Source organism: Zootoca vivipara, chromosome 16 (genome assembly GCF_965207765.1).
Source record: "Zootoca vivipara chromosome 16, rZooViv2.hap1.1, whole genome shotgun sequence".
NCBI classification, from domain to species: Eukaryota; Metazoa; Chordata; class Lepidosauria; order Squamata; family Lacertidae; genus Zootoca; species Zootoca vivipara.
Window position 1 is genome coordinate 6,785,858 of NC_142599.1, and position 20,038 is coordinate 6,805,895.

At 47.1% G+C, this 20,038-nt stretch overlaps 1 protein-coding gene across 1 annotated transcript in view; it reads right to left on the reverse strand.

The window, feature by feature from the left end:
- Window positions 1-4,799: 4,799 nt before the first annotated feature.
- The window catches only part of LOC118076152 (transmembrane protein 132D), a 444,754-nt gene continuing 429,515 nt past the window's right edge, over window positions 4,800-20,038 (reverse strand). The window contains exons 6-9 of the mRNA XM_088659749.1: window positions 15,788-15,993; window positions 14,544-14,817; window positions 11,030-11,221; window positions 4,800-6,325 (exon numbers count right to left, since the gene is read on the reverse strand). Of these exons, the coding sequence (XP_088515875.1) occupies window positions 5,141-6,325; window positions 11,030-11,221; window positions 14,544-14,817; window positions 15,788-15,993 (1,857 nt within the window). The 3' untranslated portion in view covers window positions 4,800-5,140. The remainder of the gene's footprint in view (window positions 6,326-11,029; window positions 11,222-14,543; window positions 14,818-15,787; window positions 15,994-20,038) is intronic.

Below are 20,038 nucleotides of genomic sequence, written 5' to 3' on the forward strand. Positions count from 1 at the left end.
TATAGGAACGTAGGGAGCTGGTGATGCAGAGTTGGGTCATTCTTCCATTCTCAGCATTGTCCTTACCAAGAGACACCAGGAATTGCATGTGAGGCATGCAAGCCTTGGCCCTTCCACAAGTGGGGGTGGATCTGTCTTTCAGGGGGTGCAAGGCTGTCCACCCTGACCATTTATCCTTTCTCGGGCTGCTTTAAGAAGCCTGTGTTATGTGGAATTTGACTGGGATGGAATACTAATGGACCAGTGCTTCCTGGGATGGATGGAAGGGGCCCAGGAAGCACTGGTCCATTAGTATTCCACACCTGACCCAGTCTGCTGGTTTCCCCAGCACACAGCACCATGGACCAAAGCCTGCCTAGATGAAAGGGTTCTTCATCAACAGGGTTCCTAGCTCGCATCAGTGAGAAGGCAAATGTGTAGGTGAGGCCAGCCACAAGCCTGCCTTAGATGTTCCAGGCCACTTAAAAAGCGCTGCATTGACGGCCGTTGCATAGACGTAATCCAGCAGTTTAAAAATGCATTAATTGCGTCTTTGTATAATAACCGAGGGGCAAAATGCCCATGCTGAGCCAAAACGACTTTTCTCGCTTTGCGTTTGTGTCGTGCATACGAAAAGAGAAAAGAGACCCCCCTCCTGGTTTCGGCACTTGCTGTAAAGGCCTTCACATCATTTGCCCGCTGCTCTGACTTGCCATTTTCCCAGTCATTGTCTTGCCCTTTGTTTGCAGACATTGCTGCTTCACCCCATTGCCTGCACTGACTCCATGGGGTGGGATTGTGCACTAGATGGGCCCTTGGTTCGGTATCAGCAGGTCTCTTCTCGTGCTGGGATGTGTCTTGAATCATTGGCTCCCAGTACGTTTCCGAGCACAATTCAAAGTGTTGGTGTTGACCTTTAAAGCCCTAAACGGCCTTGCCCCAGGATACCTGAAGGAGCATCTCCTCCCCCATCGTTCTGCACTGAGGTCCAGCACCAAGGGCCTTCTGGCAGTTCCCTCGCTACGAGAAGCCAAGTCACAGGGAACCAGGCAGAGGGCCTTCTCGGTAGTGGCACCCACCCTGTAGAATGCCCTCCCACCAGAGGTCAAAGAGAACAACAATTACCAGACCTTTAGAAGGCATCTCAAGGCAGCCCTGTTTAGGGAAGCTTTTAATGTTTGATTTCTGTATTTTAATGTTTTGTTGGATGCCGCCCAGAGTGGCTGGGGGAACCTGGCCAGATGGGTGGGGTATAAATAAATTATTATTATTATTATTATTATTATTATTATTATTATTATTATTATGCCTTTGGCTTCCCTGTATGGAGGTCAGAGGGGTGTGTTTGTGTGTGTGTGTGTGTGTGTGTGTGTGTGTGTGTGTGTGTGTGTAGAAATGAGCCCACTGCACAAAGGTAACATTTATATTCATTGCCCCATCCACTTTTGCCTCTGGCCCCGCCCAACCACTGGCATGTGGCCCTTGGAAGGTTGCCCAAAGGGAATGTAGCCCCCAGGCTTAAAAAGATCCCCCTGCATTAGAGGCAGTGTGAATGTCCTACCTGTTGAGTTTGACCGTTCACTTTTTAATAGAAAGCTGCCATATACAGTACCAGGCTAGACCATTTCGTCTGCCTAGCATAGTAGGCAATGGCTTTCCAGGGATGGGGCAGAGCTGAACCTTTCCCATCACCTGCCCACAGATATTTCTAACTGGTGATTCCAGGGATTGAAGTTGGGACCTTGTGCACAGTATCAGTTGAAGGCGATTTGCTGCCTGAAATTAAGGACAAAATGGCACCCAACCTGCATTTAATCCAAAGGAGCCACCTGGACTGGCAAACATACCTTCTGCCATCAGGGGAAACAGCACAGCAACTCTCTGAGAGCAGCATACCAGCTTAGGGTGTGCAGGGGAGGCCATGTGACACATGCACGGTGCTTTGTCCTGCAATACTTTGCCTTTGTTGCCTGCCCCCCAGAATTTGCTGCCTGAGGCAGCTACCCGACTCTGCCTAATGGTTGAGCCAGCCAAAGTCACAGAGCAATGCAGTCCTCATTGGATGACAGTGCACATCTGCACCAACATCATGTGATCTACAGGGAGGGATGGGGGAGAAATTTGGTTCAGTTCACATTCAAAGGCGTGTGTGTGTGTGTGTGTGTGTGTGTGTGTAAACTGAAATGCAGCCGCCCTTCAAAATGTGCAGATCTCTGAATTTTGTAATGCACTTCTCCTGTCAAACAATGCACATAATTACATGTAAATTTTGGCAAAGTGTGCTTAAGAAGGCATATTTTGGTGAAGATTTTATATATATATAAAGAACTATATATGTAAAGAACTAAACTGTAACTATATATGTAAAGAACTAAATTTAAGACTGGAAAAATGGGAATCTGAGACAAAGTGAAGCTGAGAGATTCCCCCATTGATGGACGCTAGGAGATGACTGCTCACTAGTACTTAAAATGCTGATCCATCCTTTTCTTAAAAACTAAATAATGTCTAGTCAGCACATTTCAGAGCCTGAAGTGGGCAAATTCACATGGTGTTCCCCATCCTGATTTTAAAACAACTAATTAATTAGCTGCAAAAAAGTTTTGTTTTTTAAAGAAATGATGCTGCAATTCTGCCACCTGCCATTGCATCTCATCTTTGCCCAATGGTAGGGCCAGAAGAAGTCAAACAACTTTGTCAAGCATTTTATTCTACAGCTGGCTTGTCAGTTTGCTCTCTCTCCTCCACGCCCAAAGATGATTGTATCTGAAGTCCACCTGGTAGCTTAAACCCATTGCTTGGATGCTCACTCGCTGCTTTGCTTCACCTGTGTTTCATCCATTATCTAAACGAAGTGTGAAAGTCTTTTCTGCAGTTCCTTACCACAGCACTGTGAGCATGCAGAGTTCATTCATCTTCATAGTCAGCTAGCTGGGAAAAATAACTCCTGTTCTTAAATTGCATCTTTTGGCTGCCCCGGTGTTCGTTTTCTGGATCAATGCAGATTATTATTAACTGGCAATTATTTTTGCATTTGGTAGAGAGAAATAATCTCTACAAGGAAGAGGCAGATCACTGGCAGAGGAAGGTACACCCAGGCTGTATTATATAAATTCTCTAGGGCTGCATTTCTAAAGCGTTAAAAATTAACCCCACCTCATTTTGACTTCATTTAGACATGCATATTCATCATTTGATGACTGCAACATCAGGTGACAACTTGCATATCTCCCAAAGGTATATGAGACAAAAATTTCTGAACTTAGAAGCTTCCACATCAAGGAGAGGGCTAGGCTGTAACTCTCCTTCTAATAATAATAATAATAATAATAATAATAATAATAATAATAATTTATTATTTGTACCCCACCCATCTGACTGGGTTGCCACAGCCACTCTAGGTGGCTTCCAACAAATATAAAAATATAATAAAACATCAAACATTAAAAACTTCCCTGCCTTTAGATGTCTTCTAAAAGTTGTATAGTTATTTGTCTCCTTGGCCTCTGATGGGAAGGTGTTCCACAGGGCGGGCACAACTACTGAAAAGGCCCTCTGCCTTTAACTTCACTTCTTGCAGCGAGGAAATTGCCAGAAGGCCCTCAGAGCTGGACCTCAGTGTTGGAGCTGAACAATGGGGGTGGAGACACTCCTTCAGGTATACAAAGCTGAGGCCGTTTAGGGCTTTAAATGTCAGCACCAACACTTTGAATTGTGCTCGGAAATGTACTGGGAGCCAATGTAGTTCTTTTAGTAGAACTGGTGTTACATGGTCCCGGTGGCTGCTCCCAGTCACCAATCCAGCTGCCGTATTCTGGATTAGGTGTAGTTTCCAAGTCACCTTCAAAGGTAGCCCCGTGTAGAGTGCATTGCAGTAGTCTGGCAAGAGAGTGTGCAGGCAAGTAGTGTCTCAGCTGGTGTGGTGGAGCTGGTAGAGTGCAATGGAGCTGTCTCAGGTGGAGCTGGTAGACAGCCGCCCTGCACACAGAATTAACCTGTGCCTCCATGGACAGCAGTGAGTCCAACATGACTCCCAGGCTGCGCACCTGGTCCTTCAGGGACACAGTTACCCAGTTCAGGAGCAGGCAGTCCTGCATACCTGCACCTCAGTGATGTCAAGAGATTGGGCACTTTTAAGTCCCAGAGTCAGGACTTCAAAGCACCATTGCAAAGAACCCTTCACTGTACTTTAAAGCGCCCAAGGCCAAGCCTTTGCCACCCCATCATCTGATGGGCTGTAGAGCTATTGGACAACAAGGAACAAACTTTAAGGCATTCACTGCCGCATCCCTACAGCTGCACTCAGATGGCTCTTTATTCCATCGTCACAGATGTTTTCTTACCTGTTCTTTTTTTCACTTTTCATGTGATCTTTCCCACAACATGAATGCCAGTCGTGGAAATGCAGGGGAATGCTGCAGAAGTTTAGCACTCACCTTCATGTTAATTGCTTCCAAAAAACAATCCATTTGCAACTCTGATGACTTGTGGGCATTTTGTGTTGATGGAATCTGGGGCAGTATTTAAAATTTAGCACAGCATGGTGGTCTATTGATGAAAAAGCCACAGTTTCAAAACACAAGAAGATACTGCAATGTAAAAGGAATGTTAGAATAATCGGGACAGAAGGGCTGACATTATAACAAGTAAAACTATTGCAATAAACCCCATGTCTGAATGCAGATTGCTTGACCCACATCTGATGCAACATATGGGGGAAAAGGTCTTATGGGGTGAATTGGAAGCCCTAACAGGTCAGGTTTGTACTACAGGCCAGATGAGATCGCATGATATAAAATACCTGATTTTGCATTGGAGTTTGCAGGTTAGCATTGGTTTCCTGTGCAACCTCCCCACAAAATGGAATCTGGTTTGCTTTTTTTTTCTTCAAAAAATTTATTTTCCCATGTAAGTTGCCTTCCATCAGAATATTTCCCAAACATCTTATTTAATTTCCACTGAGCACAGATAATAGTTGCCACTTGCGACCTTTACTCAAAGTGCTCCTCAGGGTTCCATTGAAACCAAATCATCCACCATTTTAATTGTTCATAAATGGTTGTAGGTTTTTTTGTTTTGTCCCAGTTCGCCAAATTAAAGGCAGAAAGGTGAGTGGAAAACAAAGAGAAAAGAAGAAAGCAAAAGGGTTTCTAGTGTAATGTTACACATTTTCATGTAGCCGTTCCATATAGTTCCTTAGTTCTTTACATCCCCCCAGGTCCATGTCCTGACAAACCCACTTGATATCATCCTCACTGCTGGTCAAGATAGAGTTGACGGTAGGGCAGCCGCCATCTGAAGAGATGGTGGTGAAAGTGGTGAACTTGACTCGCTTCCGCTTGGAGGTTGGTGAGGCGGTCTGCTCGCTCTTCTGCTCCTTCCCTTCGGGGGTGGCAGTGGGGTCCGAGGACCGGAAGACTTGGCCGTTGAGGTTCTTCTGGGTGTTGGCATCCAGGAGGTACTTGCTCTCCTCCAAGTCTATGCCTTGGTCAATGGCTGTGATGCACTCCTCTTGCTGGGTGGAAAAATTAAGGTGGTTCTCCAGCAGTTCTGCCCTGTTGCTTAGTCCTACCCAGTCATGAGAGTGGCTCAGGCCTTCTTGCTCTTCAAAGGGAGCCTGCTTGTGCCTGTACTTCAAGGCAAAGGTGATGCAGTTGATAAGGAAGACTAGTATGGCCAAGCAAAAGACACCTAACAAAGCATACATTCCAATCTCCAAGTCACTTAGGCCCCTGGGCGTCTCCACAAGGTCGTTCTCTTCCAGATCTCCATTGCTCATTGGCAAGTCCACCTGTGCCGGCAAACTGGTGAAGTCTATTGGGATGTTTTGCATATGGCTGTCATCATCTAGAAGGCTCTCGCGGTCCTCCTTTTTACTAAGAATTGACTTTTGTGTGCTGGCCCCCCTGGTTTCTTCCTGGCCCATCGATGAGCTGTAATAAGGCCCATCTTGTCGAGACCCCTCCTGCAGGGTTGTCTTCTGACGCCTGTCGCTGGTGTGGTTTTCCAAGTGCACGCTGGCCCCAACCTGCCTGCTGTCACTGGTGTTGGGGTTGGCATCATTTTGACCAAACTTGACCTTGATATTCCCACTCCCGACAGCCATGACGCTCTTCCGTTTAGATTTCTGGCACGATTCGCTGATCACCATCTCCACCTTCACCAACAGCCCCTGGCCTTCTGACTCGGCAACGACAAGGGGCCATTTGAATTTGGGGCTCTGGAGAATGGAGACCACCTTCTCATCTACAGAGGTTGCCACCAGAGAGAAGTCCTTGATGTCATATAGGTCCAAGGGCATGACTGCCCCGTCACTGAACTGGATCCAGCAACTTATAGCAGCTTCCTGTAAGGGAAACGACAACAACAACATCATTCTGAGAAACCCATCAGAGTTAAAAACCACAGGGTTGCTATGATACAAGGAGACAACATGAGAGGCATTTCAAGTTATGCATGGTGGGGAGAGAGAAAAGTCCCCCCCCCCTTTAATAACACTAGGACTCGGGGACCTCCAATGAAGCTGAATGTTGGCAGATTCAGGAGAGACAAAAGAAAGTACTTATCCACACAACACTTAGTTAAACTATGGAACTTAATCCTACAAAAGGTAGGTCCTGGCAGAAGCTATCATGAAGGAACCAGAAAGCTTTCCTGAGGTCATACATCAGGACAAAGTCTCTCCTCTTCACGGAGGGGAGGGGTTGTGAGTGGAAGCCGCTCCCACATGGACAAGGGGCGTTTTGGCCCCTTGCCTACCTGCCCTCGCTGCCGCGCCATGCCTCCGGTAGCCAGCCAATAGGGCTGGCTCGGGGGCGGGATTTAGCTGCACTTATTGCAGCCGCGGCAGACCTCAGCCTCCATTTTGCGCCAGGTTAAGCATTGGTATATCCATGATGTGTTGGAGGGGCCAAGGTTCGGGCCATCGCCTACCCCTCCATCTTTAGGGTATTCCGTTAAAGGAATCCGGCGGTCGTGGATCCTGTCCGATGCCCTGCTGGTGACTAGGGCCATGGCACGACCCCCAGTAGCATCAGGGGGAGCTTTTAGTTGTATTTGCATCAACAGGCTCCACCTTCTGGTTGCTAACCTTTGATGACTCCACGCTGAGCGGGGGGAGTCATCTAGTCTGTCTGATCCAATGCCTAAGCCAATACCACTCACATGCTGTAACCAATAAAGTTGTGGCCTTTTCCACCCATTAACTATAATACATTGTGTCCGTGTGTCTTTATTTCCCCAAGCGGGTGGCGGGTTCTCGACTCACAAAATATATTTGTAGAAAGACCATTTGAAATGAAATTCAAACAGAAATAGATTTCCATCTAATTAAAAGCTGAGGACTTAGTGCAGGAAGGTGCCTTATGCCAGGTGTGTCCATCTAGTTTAGTATTGTCCACTTTTGTCCAACTGACGGAATCTCTTAAGGGTCTCAGAAAGAAGCAGAACCATGTTTTTAACTGGAGATGCCAGGGATTGAACCTGGGTCCTTCTCCATGTAAAGCAGGGGCTCAACCACTGACGTCACTTGAGCACCAGGGTGACACTATCCGATCGCCAAGTAGGTATAGTTTCAGAAAACTGACCTTGCGGGTCCAAACTGGCACAACTGGAAGGCCAAAATTGACCTGCGGGCCAGAAGTTCTCCACACCTGCCACACATGGTCACCACAAAGCTCACACTGAGCAAACTGATCCCCCTTTTCCTTTTTCGGTTCACGGTGGAGAAATATAGAGCAGACCCCTTTCCCTGCTCCTGAGCGTCCCCCCGCCCCTCCAAAGTGCTTCAGTGGCAGATCAAGGAAACAATATCTCCAGCCTGGAGTCACAGCTATGGAGGAAATTTAATTCCACACCGAGCCATTCGTTTTTATTTCAATTCTATGAAAGACAAGGGCTACGTTTTAAATAGTCATAGGTAATAAGATTTGTTTCCCACAGAAGTGGTAAGAGACTTGTATCCCCCCTGAGGTCTCTTGTGCATGCTTTGAAACACTAATAAATTGCATGTCAAACAGCATCACAGGTGATTGGATCATTTACTACTGCTCTGTATTCAAACTGGGTGGGGGGGGGAGAGCACAAGTAATTACTTATTATATTTATGATTTCTAAAAACCACTTTATATAAAAGATAAAGTCTCCTTGCAAAGCACACAGGGCATGATGGAATGCAGGCTTTGGACTTAGTGCTAGCCAGGAAGAAAAGCACCAGAGTCCTGAGGCTCCTGGGACTGAAAGTGGGTTTCTAAAAGCTCTTGAAGCCAAGTTTCAGGGTTCTTGTTTTATCTATCTTTATTTACCACCTTTTTCTTCACATGGTTCTTCCCCCCATTTCAACCAGGAGCAGTTCATTCAGGACTGTGAGCCCAATTTTTTGGAGCTCCCTCCTGGCTGAGATCCCTCTCCCTGATGAACTTTGGGCACTTGCAAGTTGTATTATGCCTGTTTACTGAACTTAAGGTTGTTGTTTTTTTGCTTGCTTTAAGCTCCATATTATCTTGATTGATGAGCTGCTTTATTGTTTGGGCCGTGCCCAAGACAATTTGCTGCCTGAGGCAAAAGACAAAATGGCGCACGTATGTACCCATTCCATATACAGGAGCAAATCCTGGCAACAGGGCATGGCACGGGCAGATCAGCAGGGTGCTTATAAAGCTGGAGGGGAAGGTGCATGACACACAGCTCTCTCCTCCAATAGAAGGGGATGGTCAGGGAACTGAGGAGGAGGATTCTGCCTGAGGCAGCCACCTCACTCACCCCAACGGCAGGACCGGTCCCCTCTGTGTATACAACTTTGTGAACATCTATGGAGAAAACCAGTCTCTCAGGGGACCAGAGTTGGATGGACCAGAGCTCAGGGGCAAAGCATCCGCCGTGCAGGCGGAAAGTCCCAGGTTCAATCTTCAGCATCTCCAGGTAGGCTTTCTGTCTGAAACCCTGAAGGGCTACTCTGTGCTGAGCTAGATGGGCCAAAGGTCGGATTCAGTATAAGGCAGCTTCCTAGATAATAAATAGATAAACCTTGACAAGTTCCTGTCAATGCTGACACTGTGCAGAGGCTCTTACCGTATGCTCAACGTCCCTCCCGCTTTCCCCTTGCCAACTGCTTTGCAAACCCAATATTGACTGTAGACACAGCGGAAGGATCCTTTACAAGCTCCCTGAGCTCTTTTCCAGGTTTTGGCCTGCCACCTGGTTTCATTTCTTTCCCCGACCCCCACTGCACTGAAAGGATGGATTCGGATATGACTCAATTTCCTCGGGAAGCTTGCTGGGGGCTTAAGTACCACCCAACCCTGCTTTTGAGCTGATTTCAAGGTAGCGATTTTAACTCTGCTGGTCAGCAAAGGATGAACTGCCTGTCCTGGCTTTTTAGCCACGTGTCACTTGATTGCTGAACACTACAAAGAGAAAGAGAGAGAATGCACATTGGGGAAGGGGGAGAACTTCATTCTGAGTGCTCTACCAAGGCCTCAGCCTTAGGTTACCTCTTCTCATCCCCACCAAAACCATCTGAAAGAGAGATGAATGAGCATCATATTCCCTCTGAGCAGGAAATTTACCCAGCATTTGTGTGGCGATACCCCGATGCCTCCCCAGGAGAAATAAAGACACAGGACACATTGCATATGGTTAATGGGCGTAGAAGGCCACAACTTTATTGATTACGGATGTAGAGAGGTATTGGCATAGGCATTTGATCTAACCGACTATATCCGACTCCAGCCCGCTCTGCTGGCAGTCTGTGAAGGGTTAACCACCTTTGGGTGAGTCCTGTGATGCACATCAACTAGGAGCTCATCCTGGGGCCACCACTGGGGGCGTGCCCTCTGGCCCTCACCTACCACGGCTTCAGACTTGGCAACACCCCCGGACTCCTTAAGGGAGTACCCTTCCGCATTTGGGGGAGGTGATGGCAGCAACCTCCCCCCCTCACACCTGTACCTTTCAGAGATAATCCAATGCCTACCGCCAAAACCAAAGTTGTGACGAGTTGCTACGAGGTAGGCGAAAACCACCGGGCCAGAGCCAATTTGCCCAGTGGGAAAATTCCTACCAGGCCCCTCAACGGCGACCAACCGAGGTCCGTAGCAATGTCAAAGTAGAACCCTGCCTAAAGGGGTGGGTGGGTGGGAAAACGAAGCAGCTGGGGGTCCGAAAGAAGCGAGGCCGATTCCCTGCCGCGCGCTCGCTTAAATCACCGAGCCACGCCCCCCTGGAACCTCCTAATAGGATGCGCCAAGGGCACGCCACGGCAGGGAGCCGACCAATGGGCTGGGGGGGAATGGCAACCATTCCCTACCACCACCACGTGAAGGCCTCGTGGGCCCACAACATCTCCTCCTCCTACAGCGGAAGAGATTTTGCTTTGACAAAAGGGCTTCAGGGGGTGGGACATAGCTTGAGGGTCAGCAACTGACAGTTCTTGGGCCGAATGAATGCACACAAAGCCAATCTCATACACAAAAGAAGTCTGTAAATAGGACTTTGTTTGTCCCCAGTTTCTCGTTTTTCCCACTCATCAGTTCAGTTGTGCACATTGCCGCCTCACTTTGAATTTATTATTTTTTAAGTCCTCCTGAAAATTCACCAGCATTTCAGTGTGAATTTCTCCAGGTGTACAATTTGTGTGCAATTTTGTCCAACATACACATCCCCCCAAAATATATATAACCCATTTTTATGTTACTTTTGCTAATAATGGAGGCGGCTGCCCCTGCTCACTCTGCCTGCCAACCCCGCCTACCGGCGGCAACTTGAATAAAATATGGGGGGGCAGGTAAGCCCCTCCTTGCATAATTGATCATCCCCCTTTACACCTCAACCACCTCCTTGCCTTTCCCCTCACAGCTTGCCCCAAGCCCTACCCCCATTTCAAAGGAGAGGCAGGTGCTTACTAGAGAGGTCTTTTGGTGAAATGGATTATAGTTCTATTTAAGTTATAAGCTTTTATTTCTTAACGTGCATATGCCCACTGTATGCAAATCTGCATTCTCTTTTGGTCTTTTTGTTGGCGGCCTCAGAAATGGCAAATGAGGCTTCATACCTGTTTTGGCACCTGGAGAATTTCCTGGGCTACCGCTGTAGCAAAGATGGCCTTGTTGCTTCCTGGGCTCAGTTGTAAGGAGAGGGAAAGCCCGGTTACCAGTTGGACCCCCAGGTCAGTAATAGTCACCTTCTCGTCGAGGACAGTCACAGTCTTTTCAGCCAAGATGGCGTCAGAAAGCGGAGACAGAATCTGTTCAGGAAAACCGAGGCAAACGCATCAGAACCCGCAAGGAGAGTCATACTTCTTTAAAAACTTTTTAATAATAATAATAATAATAATAATAATAATAATAATAAGTATAAAACATTTCAGTCCCGACTTTCCTTGATGGATTTATACCCAAAACACACATGATGCACCCTAGCTTTTACCAAATTCTGTTTTATATCGCATGTTTTTATATCCAATGTTTTGTAAGTGTTTTATATGTTCTGTATAATAGCGTGTAGGTTACCGCTATTATTATTACTATTATAATTAATGTTTTATGTGTTATGTGCTATGGCCAACCGGCTAATGCAATAAAATTTTGATTGATGGATAGATTTATTTATTTGTTGGCAGACCATCAATAAATATTCCCTGGGTGGCTTATGACAACATGCGGAGGACAGCTAACATCTATCTATCTATCTATCTATCTATCTATCTATCTATCTATCTATCTATCATCTATCTATCTCTATCATCTATCTGAACTGGCATTTATGTTGATTCCAATGTGAAGCATCCTTTTAAAATATATATATATATATATTCTCCCATTCCCCCCTTTTCTGTTGTGGAGGGTGGAATGACTCTTCTATGATAGTTCCTGCCGCAACATATGTCTACATCATCTTTCTTGGCTGAAAAAGATTGTTTCCCCCCATATGCTAATTTAACCCACAGATTCATTGATTAACTGACTAAAAACTTCATACGATTATTCAATTACCTTTCCTTCAATCAAAATTAGTGATTGAAAACAAACAATGGGGACAAATTATGGGCAGTTAAACAGAACCCCTCATTACGTTTTCCTCTCCCTTCCCTCCTGTCTCCCTCTGTCCATCCCTACTGTCTGACCTTAGATTGCAAACTCATCAGGACAGTGACACACACACACACACACACACACACACACACACACACACACACACACACTTTTTTGCTTGCATTACAGAAGACTCTGAAGAGAAGACAAGCAGCGCTTATGAAAAGTGAATTAAGCAAGGTGGATGTGAGCTGAGCTATCACTCTCTAAGACCTTGGCATTTCAAAAGCAGCTGACTTTGACGATTTCTCGAGTGACAGGCTATACATATTCTTTCAAGTGGATGGGCCAACTAGCATTCCCCGCCTCCATCCCTCTCGCTTCCAATTCCCTTCCCAGATATACATTCTCTGTATTTATAGACAGTCACAGAAGGCAAAATTAGACTCTCAGCTTTTGCAACATATAAATACAGATTGCTACCGAGGACTGCCGTCTCCCAACTTCCTAAAGGCTACCTGTTGAGGAAAAGCAATTTGGTAAGGATAAGGGGCTAGCGGTCAGTGAAGCAGGGCAGCATCACTCACCTGTCTTCTGAGCACTGAGCATCACTGCTGGTTCCTGAGAGGGAGAGGCGCAAGAAGGGCAGCATGGTGCAGGTGCAGCAGCAGAGCCAGTCCGATGCTCCTGTCGCCAGGCTTGCACCATGCTGATCTCTTTGCATCTTGCCTTTCCCCCTCTCAGGAACTGGCAGTGGCTCTTTGTGCTTGGAAGGCCTGTGCTCCCTGCTCCCTGCAACAGGCAGGACCAAGCCCTACCATAAGGCAGAATGAGACAGCTTCCATAGCCAGCAAATGCTGAGGGATGGAAACTGGCTGGAACAGTGTGCCGTGTGGTCTGCCCCTAAGCTAGCTGGCTGCCCTTGCATGGCTGGCACACCTATGAGGCGATCTGAGGTGACCCGCCTCATGCTGCATGTTCAGGGGGGGGGCAAGAGAGCCTGATCCAGCCTGGGGGGTTTCCAATTCAGCTTTGGGTAAGCTGAAGATGCAGCCAAAAGCCAAAGCCAGGGAGAGCAATAGCACTGGCTCATGGAATTTTGCCAAGACTCTTGGTCAAGAGGGAACAAGTGTTGGTGGCCCACCTTGTCTCCGGTGCCAAAAGGTAATTGGGCCAGTCCTGGTTACTGGGATATGGCCATGGCAGTTGTCTATTGCCTAAAAGGCACATTGGGAGGTACTATGTCATTTAAAAAGTGGGTGTTTTCAAAATATAATAGAGAAAGTTTTCATTAAAAAAAAGAAAAAGAAATTTTTTTGGGGGGGGATACAAACTGGACATGCCACACCTCTTTTCCCCAACCTATAGCACTGAAACGAAGAGAGGCTGAAAGCTGCTAATATCAATATGAAGGAAAATGTTAACACATCTATATATTATGGAATGTGGCAGGTACACTTTGTCCTGTAGAGTCTTTGTTCGTTTACTGGATGAATGGAAACCAATCTGCCATGAAAGTCTCTTTCTCTTTTGCCCTCCAGCCACGCAATGCCAGTTTTAGGTCAGTTTTTCAGAAAATGCTATGTCCTAAATTATGTTATAGAATTTGTGTACCTTTAAACCCTTTGTTTCTTTCCAGTTTCCAGCTATCAGTAGGTTCTTGCTCCCATAAACCAACAACCAATTAGATGTGTATATAATAACCCTTGGCTGTCTCCCTTGAATATAACCAACAATAGTTTTTCAGGAGGTTCACCCCGCCCCCAGTTTTCTTAGTATTTTTGTTATTTCTACAAACATCTCTTCCTAGAACTGGGAAACTTTGGGATACATATGTGTGAAACAACCATGAGCTGTACATCCCCTCCAGAAAGCAGGTGAGTGGGGTTTATCCATTTTAGCTATTTTTGGAGAAGTTAAATGGCAGGAGAGCCAGTGTGGCATAGTGGTTAGAGCGTAGGACTAGGATTTGGGAAACCCAAGTTCCATTTCCCACTTAGGCATGGAAGCTGGGAGGCAGCCAGTTGCTGCCTCCCAGCCTAACCTACCTTACAGGGTTTTTGTGAGGATGAAATGGAGGGGAAGAGACCTATGTATGCCTCAAAGTCCTTGCAGGAAAGGTGGGGTATAAATGCAATAAGTGATGGTGATGATGATGATACCTTATGTATTATTTTCAAATACAGTGGTACCTCTACTTATGAATTTAATGCGTTCTGAACGCACATTTGTAAGTCGTAAAAAATTGTAAGTTGAATCCCATAGGAATGCATTGGGAGAAAAAATTTGTAAGTTGAAGCAACCCTATCTAAAAATTTGTAAGTAGAAAAAAAAATCCTATCTAAACCGCATCCAAGATGGCGGACGGAGCTCCATTCGTAAGTAGAAACATTCGTACGTAGAGTTATTCGTAAGTAGAGGTTCCACTGTAGTTTTTGAAAGACTTTTTGCATCATCATGCTGGCCTAGGTGAATATTCAATCAGATCCAGAATGGCTGCTCTTCTGCTCTTTCCCAGCATTCCTTTCCTCCTACCTGAATCGTCGTCATCCCCAGCTCTTGTCCAACCAGCACCTGCCCGTCTTGCAGCTTTGCGATCCTCGGCTCTTCCACTTGTATGAAATCGCTCACCAGCTCAGTGATGTCGACTTGCCAGTCTGAGCCCAGCAGGTAGGCCATCTGCCCGCCGGGATCTGAGGGTTCGGCTACGAACTGTGTGAGGACCCGCACCATGGCGTGCTGGTACTGGAGGGTGCAGCCTCTTCCCTTCCGCTCATCCTCCTCTTCGTCATCGCTGTCCCTAGCTGACCTGTCAAGGCAAAACAAGCAGAGCACTTGGGCAAGGAAGAGCGTCTTAAGGTTGCCTTAAAATCCTCCCAGTGATAGGGACATAGGAAGCTGTCTTGTATCAGGTCGGAATATTCGCCTAACTGGCCCAGCACCATCCTCTTTAAAGAAGGGTCTTTGGCTGCGAGTGCCTGTTCCCAAGCAGGGGAACACACTGGGGACCCCAGCAGGATTGGGTCCTCCACTCAGCAACTGGTGAGCAGGGGATTCAATCGTGCAAGGGTCTGCTCTGCCAGCATGTTCCCAGCGGCAATGCAGCACCCAGCAGGATTAAACCTGCTCTCTTCAGTGTGGTCGGAGAGTGCCCTCCTCCCAAGTATATATTTAATTAGGGTTTATGAAATATACTCGGAGTCGAGAGTGAATTTCATGCTCTTTATTCAGTTCATAGTCATCAAGGAGAAGAAGAGAAGAAAATGGCTCTTTTCCCCAAACCTTCTGCTTATATACATTATTTACACAATGGGCCTTGCGTGATTGGCTACTTCAGGGCTACACCTGTGGGCCAATCAGGTTGTGGATTGACTTCTGCCTGCAGCCTGATTGGCTGCTCCTACAGGCCAATCAGGTTGCAGATTCACTTCTGCCAGCCACCTGATTGGCTGCTCCTGCAGGCCAATCTGGTTGCGGATTCACTTCCACCTGGAGTTGGATTGGGTAGCTCCTGCGGACCAATCAGACTGCTGATTCTGAATCCTATTGTTCTAGGATTCAGCTCAGTACATAACAGCTTATAACCCCTGATTCTGGATCTGCTTGATCTGGATCTAGGTTGGGTGCTCTTCGGGTCAACTTGGGCCGGGGGGGGGGAGGAATCCCCAGATAGGGTCCCAGATCAGGCCAGGGGGGTTCTGCACAGCCCTAACGGCAACCATTTGCACAGAGCACACAGCCTGCATCTAGACCCGATAGAACCTCAGACAAAAGCCCACCTCTTATTTGAGACGATGGGGATCCGCCACCCCTTGATCTGATTTAACTCTGTGTCAGAGACCTCGATCTGCAGAGGGAGGCGGGGTACCCACACGGTCATCTCCAGGGGGGCACTCAGATGCTGGTACATGAAATGGACACGGACGTTTGCTTTCCCTTTCATTTCCTTCCCATTGACAAAGACGTAGTCGCATCTGTCGGAGACCTGGAAACAAGAGGAGAGGTGGGTGAAGGAAAGCAACAGCAATGAAGTCCCTAGGTGAAAACATCAAATGTGTATCTTGCTGGCAGTAGTCAGAGGCGCAGTGGGATGGAGCCAATCTCCTGATACCACTGTTACTGCAGCTAATCTGGATGGGGGTGTGGTGCTCATAGCTGCCATTCTCCCGTATTCCCTGGGAAAACCCCATTTTTCCAGCTGTCCCCAGCCGAAAAACCGGATTTTTTTGTTTCCCCCTGGTTTATTCTGGTGCGGCGGCCATTTTGGAACTGGGCAGAGCATGCTCAGAAGTGACTTTTGATGCTGCTTTGCGCAGTTCCAAAATGGCTGCAGCGTGACTTCTGGTGCGGCGGCCATTTTGGAACAGGGCAGAGCAGCATCAAAAGTAGCTTCTGAGCATGCTCCGCCCAGTTCCAAAATGGTGGCAGCGCTACTTCCGGTATGCTACTTCCGGTCCAGTCCCTTATTTCTCAGGCCGGAACTTGGCAGCTATGGTGGTGCTGTCTGGGTCTGGAAAGATGCTGATGAGTGCGCACTGGGGGGGGGAGGGGCTAGAGTCTGACTTGGGAGAGGGGGCCAGTGATTTGTGGGACTTCTGCTGACCAGGAGGCAAGAATTAGAGGCGCGGGAAGCTTCAGAGCTGGAGGGTGGAGCACGGGATGGGTCAGAAGAAGAGAAGGAAGAGGCAGGTCAGGCAAGTTAAGGAACAGGTACTTCCCCACCCTCTCCCGCACCACTGTCTCCCAGAACCAAGAAGGGAATGAGCAGGGGAAGCTTCCACACAGGTGTACTCTCCGGCTGTGTGCACGCAGCCCATCAGGAGGAGGTGCAGGTAGAGGGAAAGTGGCCCCCTGTTTTTGCAACTGCTTCATAGAATGCAGATATGGGAATAGCTGCCTGGACACTAGACTGTTGTCCATGGTATTCAGATCTGTAGAAACAACTGTAAGTGTCATGGACTGGGTGGATGAAGAGGAGTGGAGGGAGGAACCAGCTGGAGAACCCCCCAAGGGCACCGGCAGGGGAAGAAGAACCAGGGGATTAGAGGTGGGACAATGACGAGTGGTCAGAGGGAGAAGAGGGAGCAGACTGGGAGGAGGAGGAGGAGGTGTCGGAAGCTGAAGGGGCAACAGGGTTTAGTGAGCAGGAAGAGGCAGTGGCAGAGGGCAGTCCAGAATTAAGGCTGGAAGGGAGTGGGGGCAGGCTGCTGAAAAAGCCAGGAAGCCTCCCCCCTCTTGCTGTGAGCAGCTCTGCAACCCCCTGGTCTCCCAGAAGACAGAGAGGAATGAAGAGAGACAAGATGACAAAGCCTTAGGCTGCTAGGGAAAGGCCATGGGGAATGCAGTGGTGGGAAAGCAGGGGCCTTCAGTCTTCACAACTGCTTCATTGGGGCAAGACCTACTGGGAAGAGTTGCTGTGATCTCCAGGCCTGAGCTGCAGCATCTGCCCAGCACTGACCTGACCGCCATCCTGCTCCCTCCAGGTGCATGGATCCTGGTATTGGATCCACCAGTATTGCTCACTGGTTGAAAGCTAAGAGTGAAGGGACGGGTCTTAAGTGTTTCATGCAGCATCCTCGATCTATCATGGGACAGGGGCAGAAACAGCCAGATCCCACTTGCTATCACACACACACCCCTATTCTTGTATCCAGCTTGCATCCTGCATCCTAAATACAAATCAGGACAAATGAAATGTATGCTGTGCACCTCACAAAGTCAGAGCAGTGGTCTATCAAGCTCAGCATTGTCTGCAGTGATTGGCAGGGTTCTCTTCCAGCCCTGTCTTGAGATGCCAGGGATTGAACCTGGAATCTTCTGCATTCATTGCTGTGTCCCTTCCTGGTATTCCTAGTGCTTCCACCCTTCCATTCCATTCATGACGTCACATGATTTTATGAGCTTCTGTCGGTCTGGTTCATAAATCACACTTTCCCCTGAAGCTTTTCGCCCACATCTCGGTGAGATGACACAAACCCGTCTGTTATAGGTTGTTAAAATATAGGCGCAAAATGCACGTTCAAATAATTTATTAACTCCCACTTTGCAGTGGTGATGATCTGAAGGAATGATCTATTAAAACCCTGAACTCTTTTTTCACAATCCATTACCAGCCAGGCCTTCTGTTCCATTATGATGGTGTATTTAATATTTCTGCCTCCCGAATATGCATGATCTTGCACTTATCTGAATTTAATGCCATTTTCTACTTTTCTGTTTAAATGCAGAGTGGATCTAAATCTTATCGAAACATCAGAAACTGCTGTGGCATAATTTACATTGAAGCATTATTTTTTCTGCCTCTCCCAAAGAGAAAGACCTGCGCAGCATGCCGAAGAGTAAATCAGTGTTCAGATGCCTTTGATTGCAGCTAACCACAGAGCCATAGTTGTATATTGAATCCTTAGAGCTTTTGAAAAGTATTAGGGTTGATATAGCTCAGAGGGAGAACCGTGTTAGCCTGTTGCAGCAAAAAAAAAACATCCTCTATTCTGCCTCGGACTCAGACTCCACCTGGAGTCCTGTATCCAGTTCTGGGCACCACAATTTACGAAGGATATTGACAAGTTGGAACATGTGCAGAAAAGGGCGGTCGGAGATGATCAAGGGTCTGGAAACCAAGCCTGATGAGGAACAGTTGAGGGAGTTGGGTATGTTTAGCCTGCAGAAGAGGAGACTGAGAGGAGATATGATAGCCATCTTCAAATACCTGAATGATTGTCACATGGGAAATGGAGCAAGCTTGTTTTTTGCTGCTCCAGAGGGCTGGAGCCAAACCAATGGACTCTGATTTAAAGAAAGGAGAGTCCAACTGAACATTAGGAAGTAAAAGCTGTTCAACAGTGGAACGGACTCCCATGGCAGGTGATGGACGCTCCTTTATTGGAGGTTTTTAAGAAGAGGTTGGACGGCCACCAGGGAATTTTTAACTGTGATTCCTGCACAGCAGGGGGTTGGACCATCATTGGCAATTTCTTCCCCAGTATGCAGAATGTTACAAGCTGCCGAGCTGAATATACATACGTAGACTAAAAGAACACCATGAAACATACCTACCCACATACAGTGGAATGTGAATTGTTTATTTTCCCCATCAATCATCGTCATAATCTATTGAATTTATATCTCACCCTTCCTCCCAAAGGAGTCTAGGGAGGCAAGCACACCAACATTTCCAAAACAAAACAGCTAAGCAGTTAATCATTCTAAAAGCAATTATGATAAATAATGTCTAAAAGCAGTTATGGTTTAAAATGTTCCATAAGTAGTTGTAGTGAAAAACATTAAAAATCATTATTTCATCCTCTACTCTAAGTGTTGCCCATAACAGCATTCTTCTGCCACCAAAATGCCTGGGTAAACAGGAATGTTTTCAAATTCCTCCTGAAACTTAATAATGATGGAGGCAGGTGCACCTCACCAGGGAGGGCATTCTAGCTACAGGGTACCACCACTGAAAAGGCCCTGTCAAGGGTTGAGGCCCACTTGGAGCCTTTGGTGGTGACAGCACATCCACAAGGTTTTAAGGAATGTAAGAAAATGATGGACTAGAAATCATGCAGTTATATCCCAAATTGAACCTAATTCAAATTCAGCTGACCAGGCACTGGAACTACTTTCAGATGTGCCGCTCAGATATTTTGGAACAAATGCAGTGTTTTTCATTCAAACTAGAATCATAGAATTGGAGAGTTGGATAGCTCTAGCCAACTGAGCTATGTAACTAGATCATTCCAAACACAATCCATCATCCCTTTCGATCCAAATGGGACAAATGTAAGAGCAATTTAAAGGTTTAGACACCCAACACCTGTACCCCAAAGTAAGGGAGCTGCTGGATTCTGAAGGCAGTAGGCTTTATCAGCATAGACCTATTGAAATAACGGACCTTCTACCATTTCATTGAGTCCACTCTGAGTAAATATATATACTGTAATACTAGCTGGCCCTGCCACGCGTTGCTGTGGCTAATCCCTGTGAGTGCCCCCACCCTGTCCTGATCCATGACCTATTCTGCCCCCCCCCCCGCT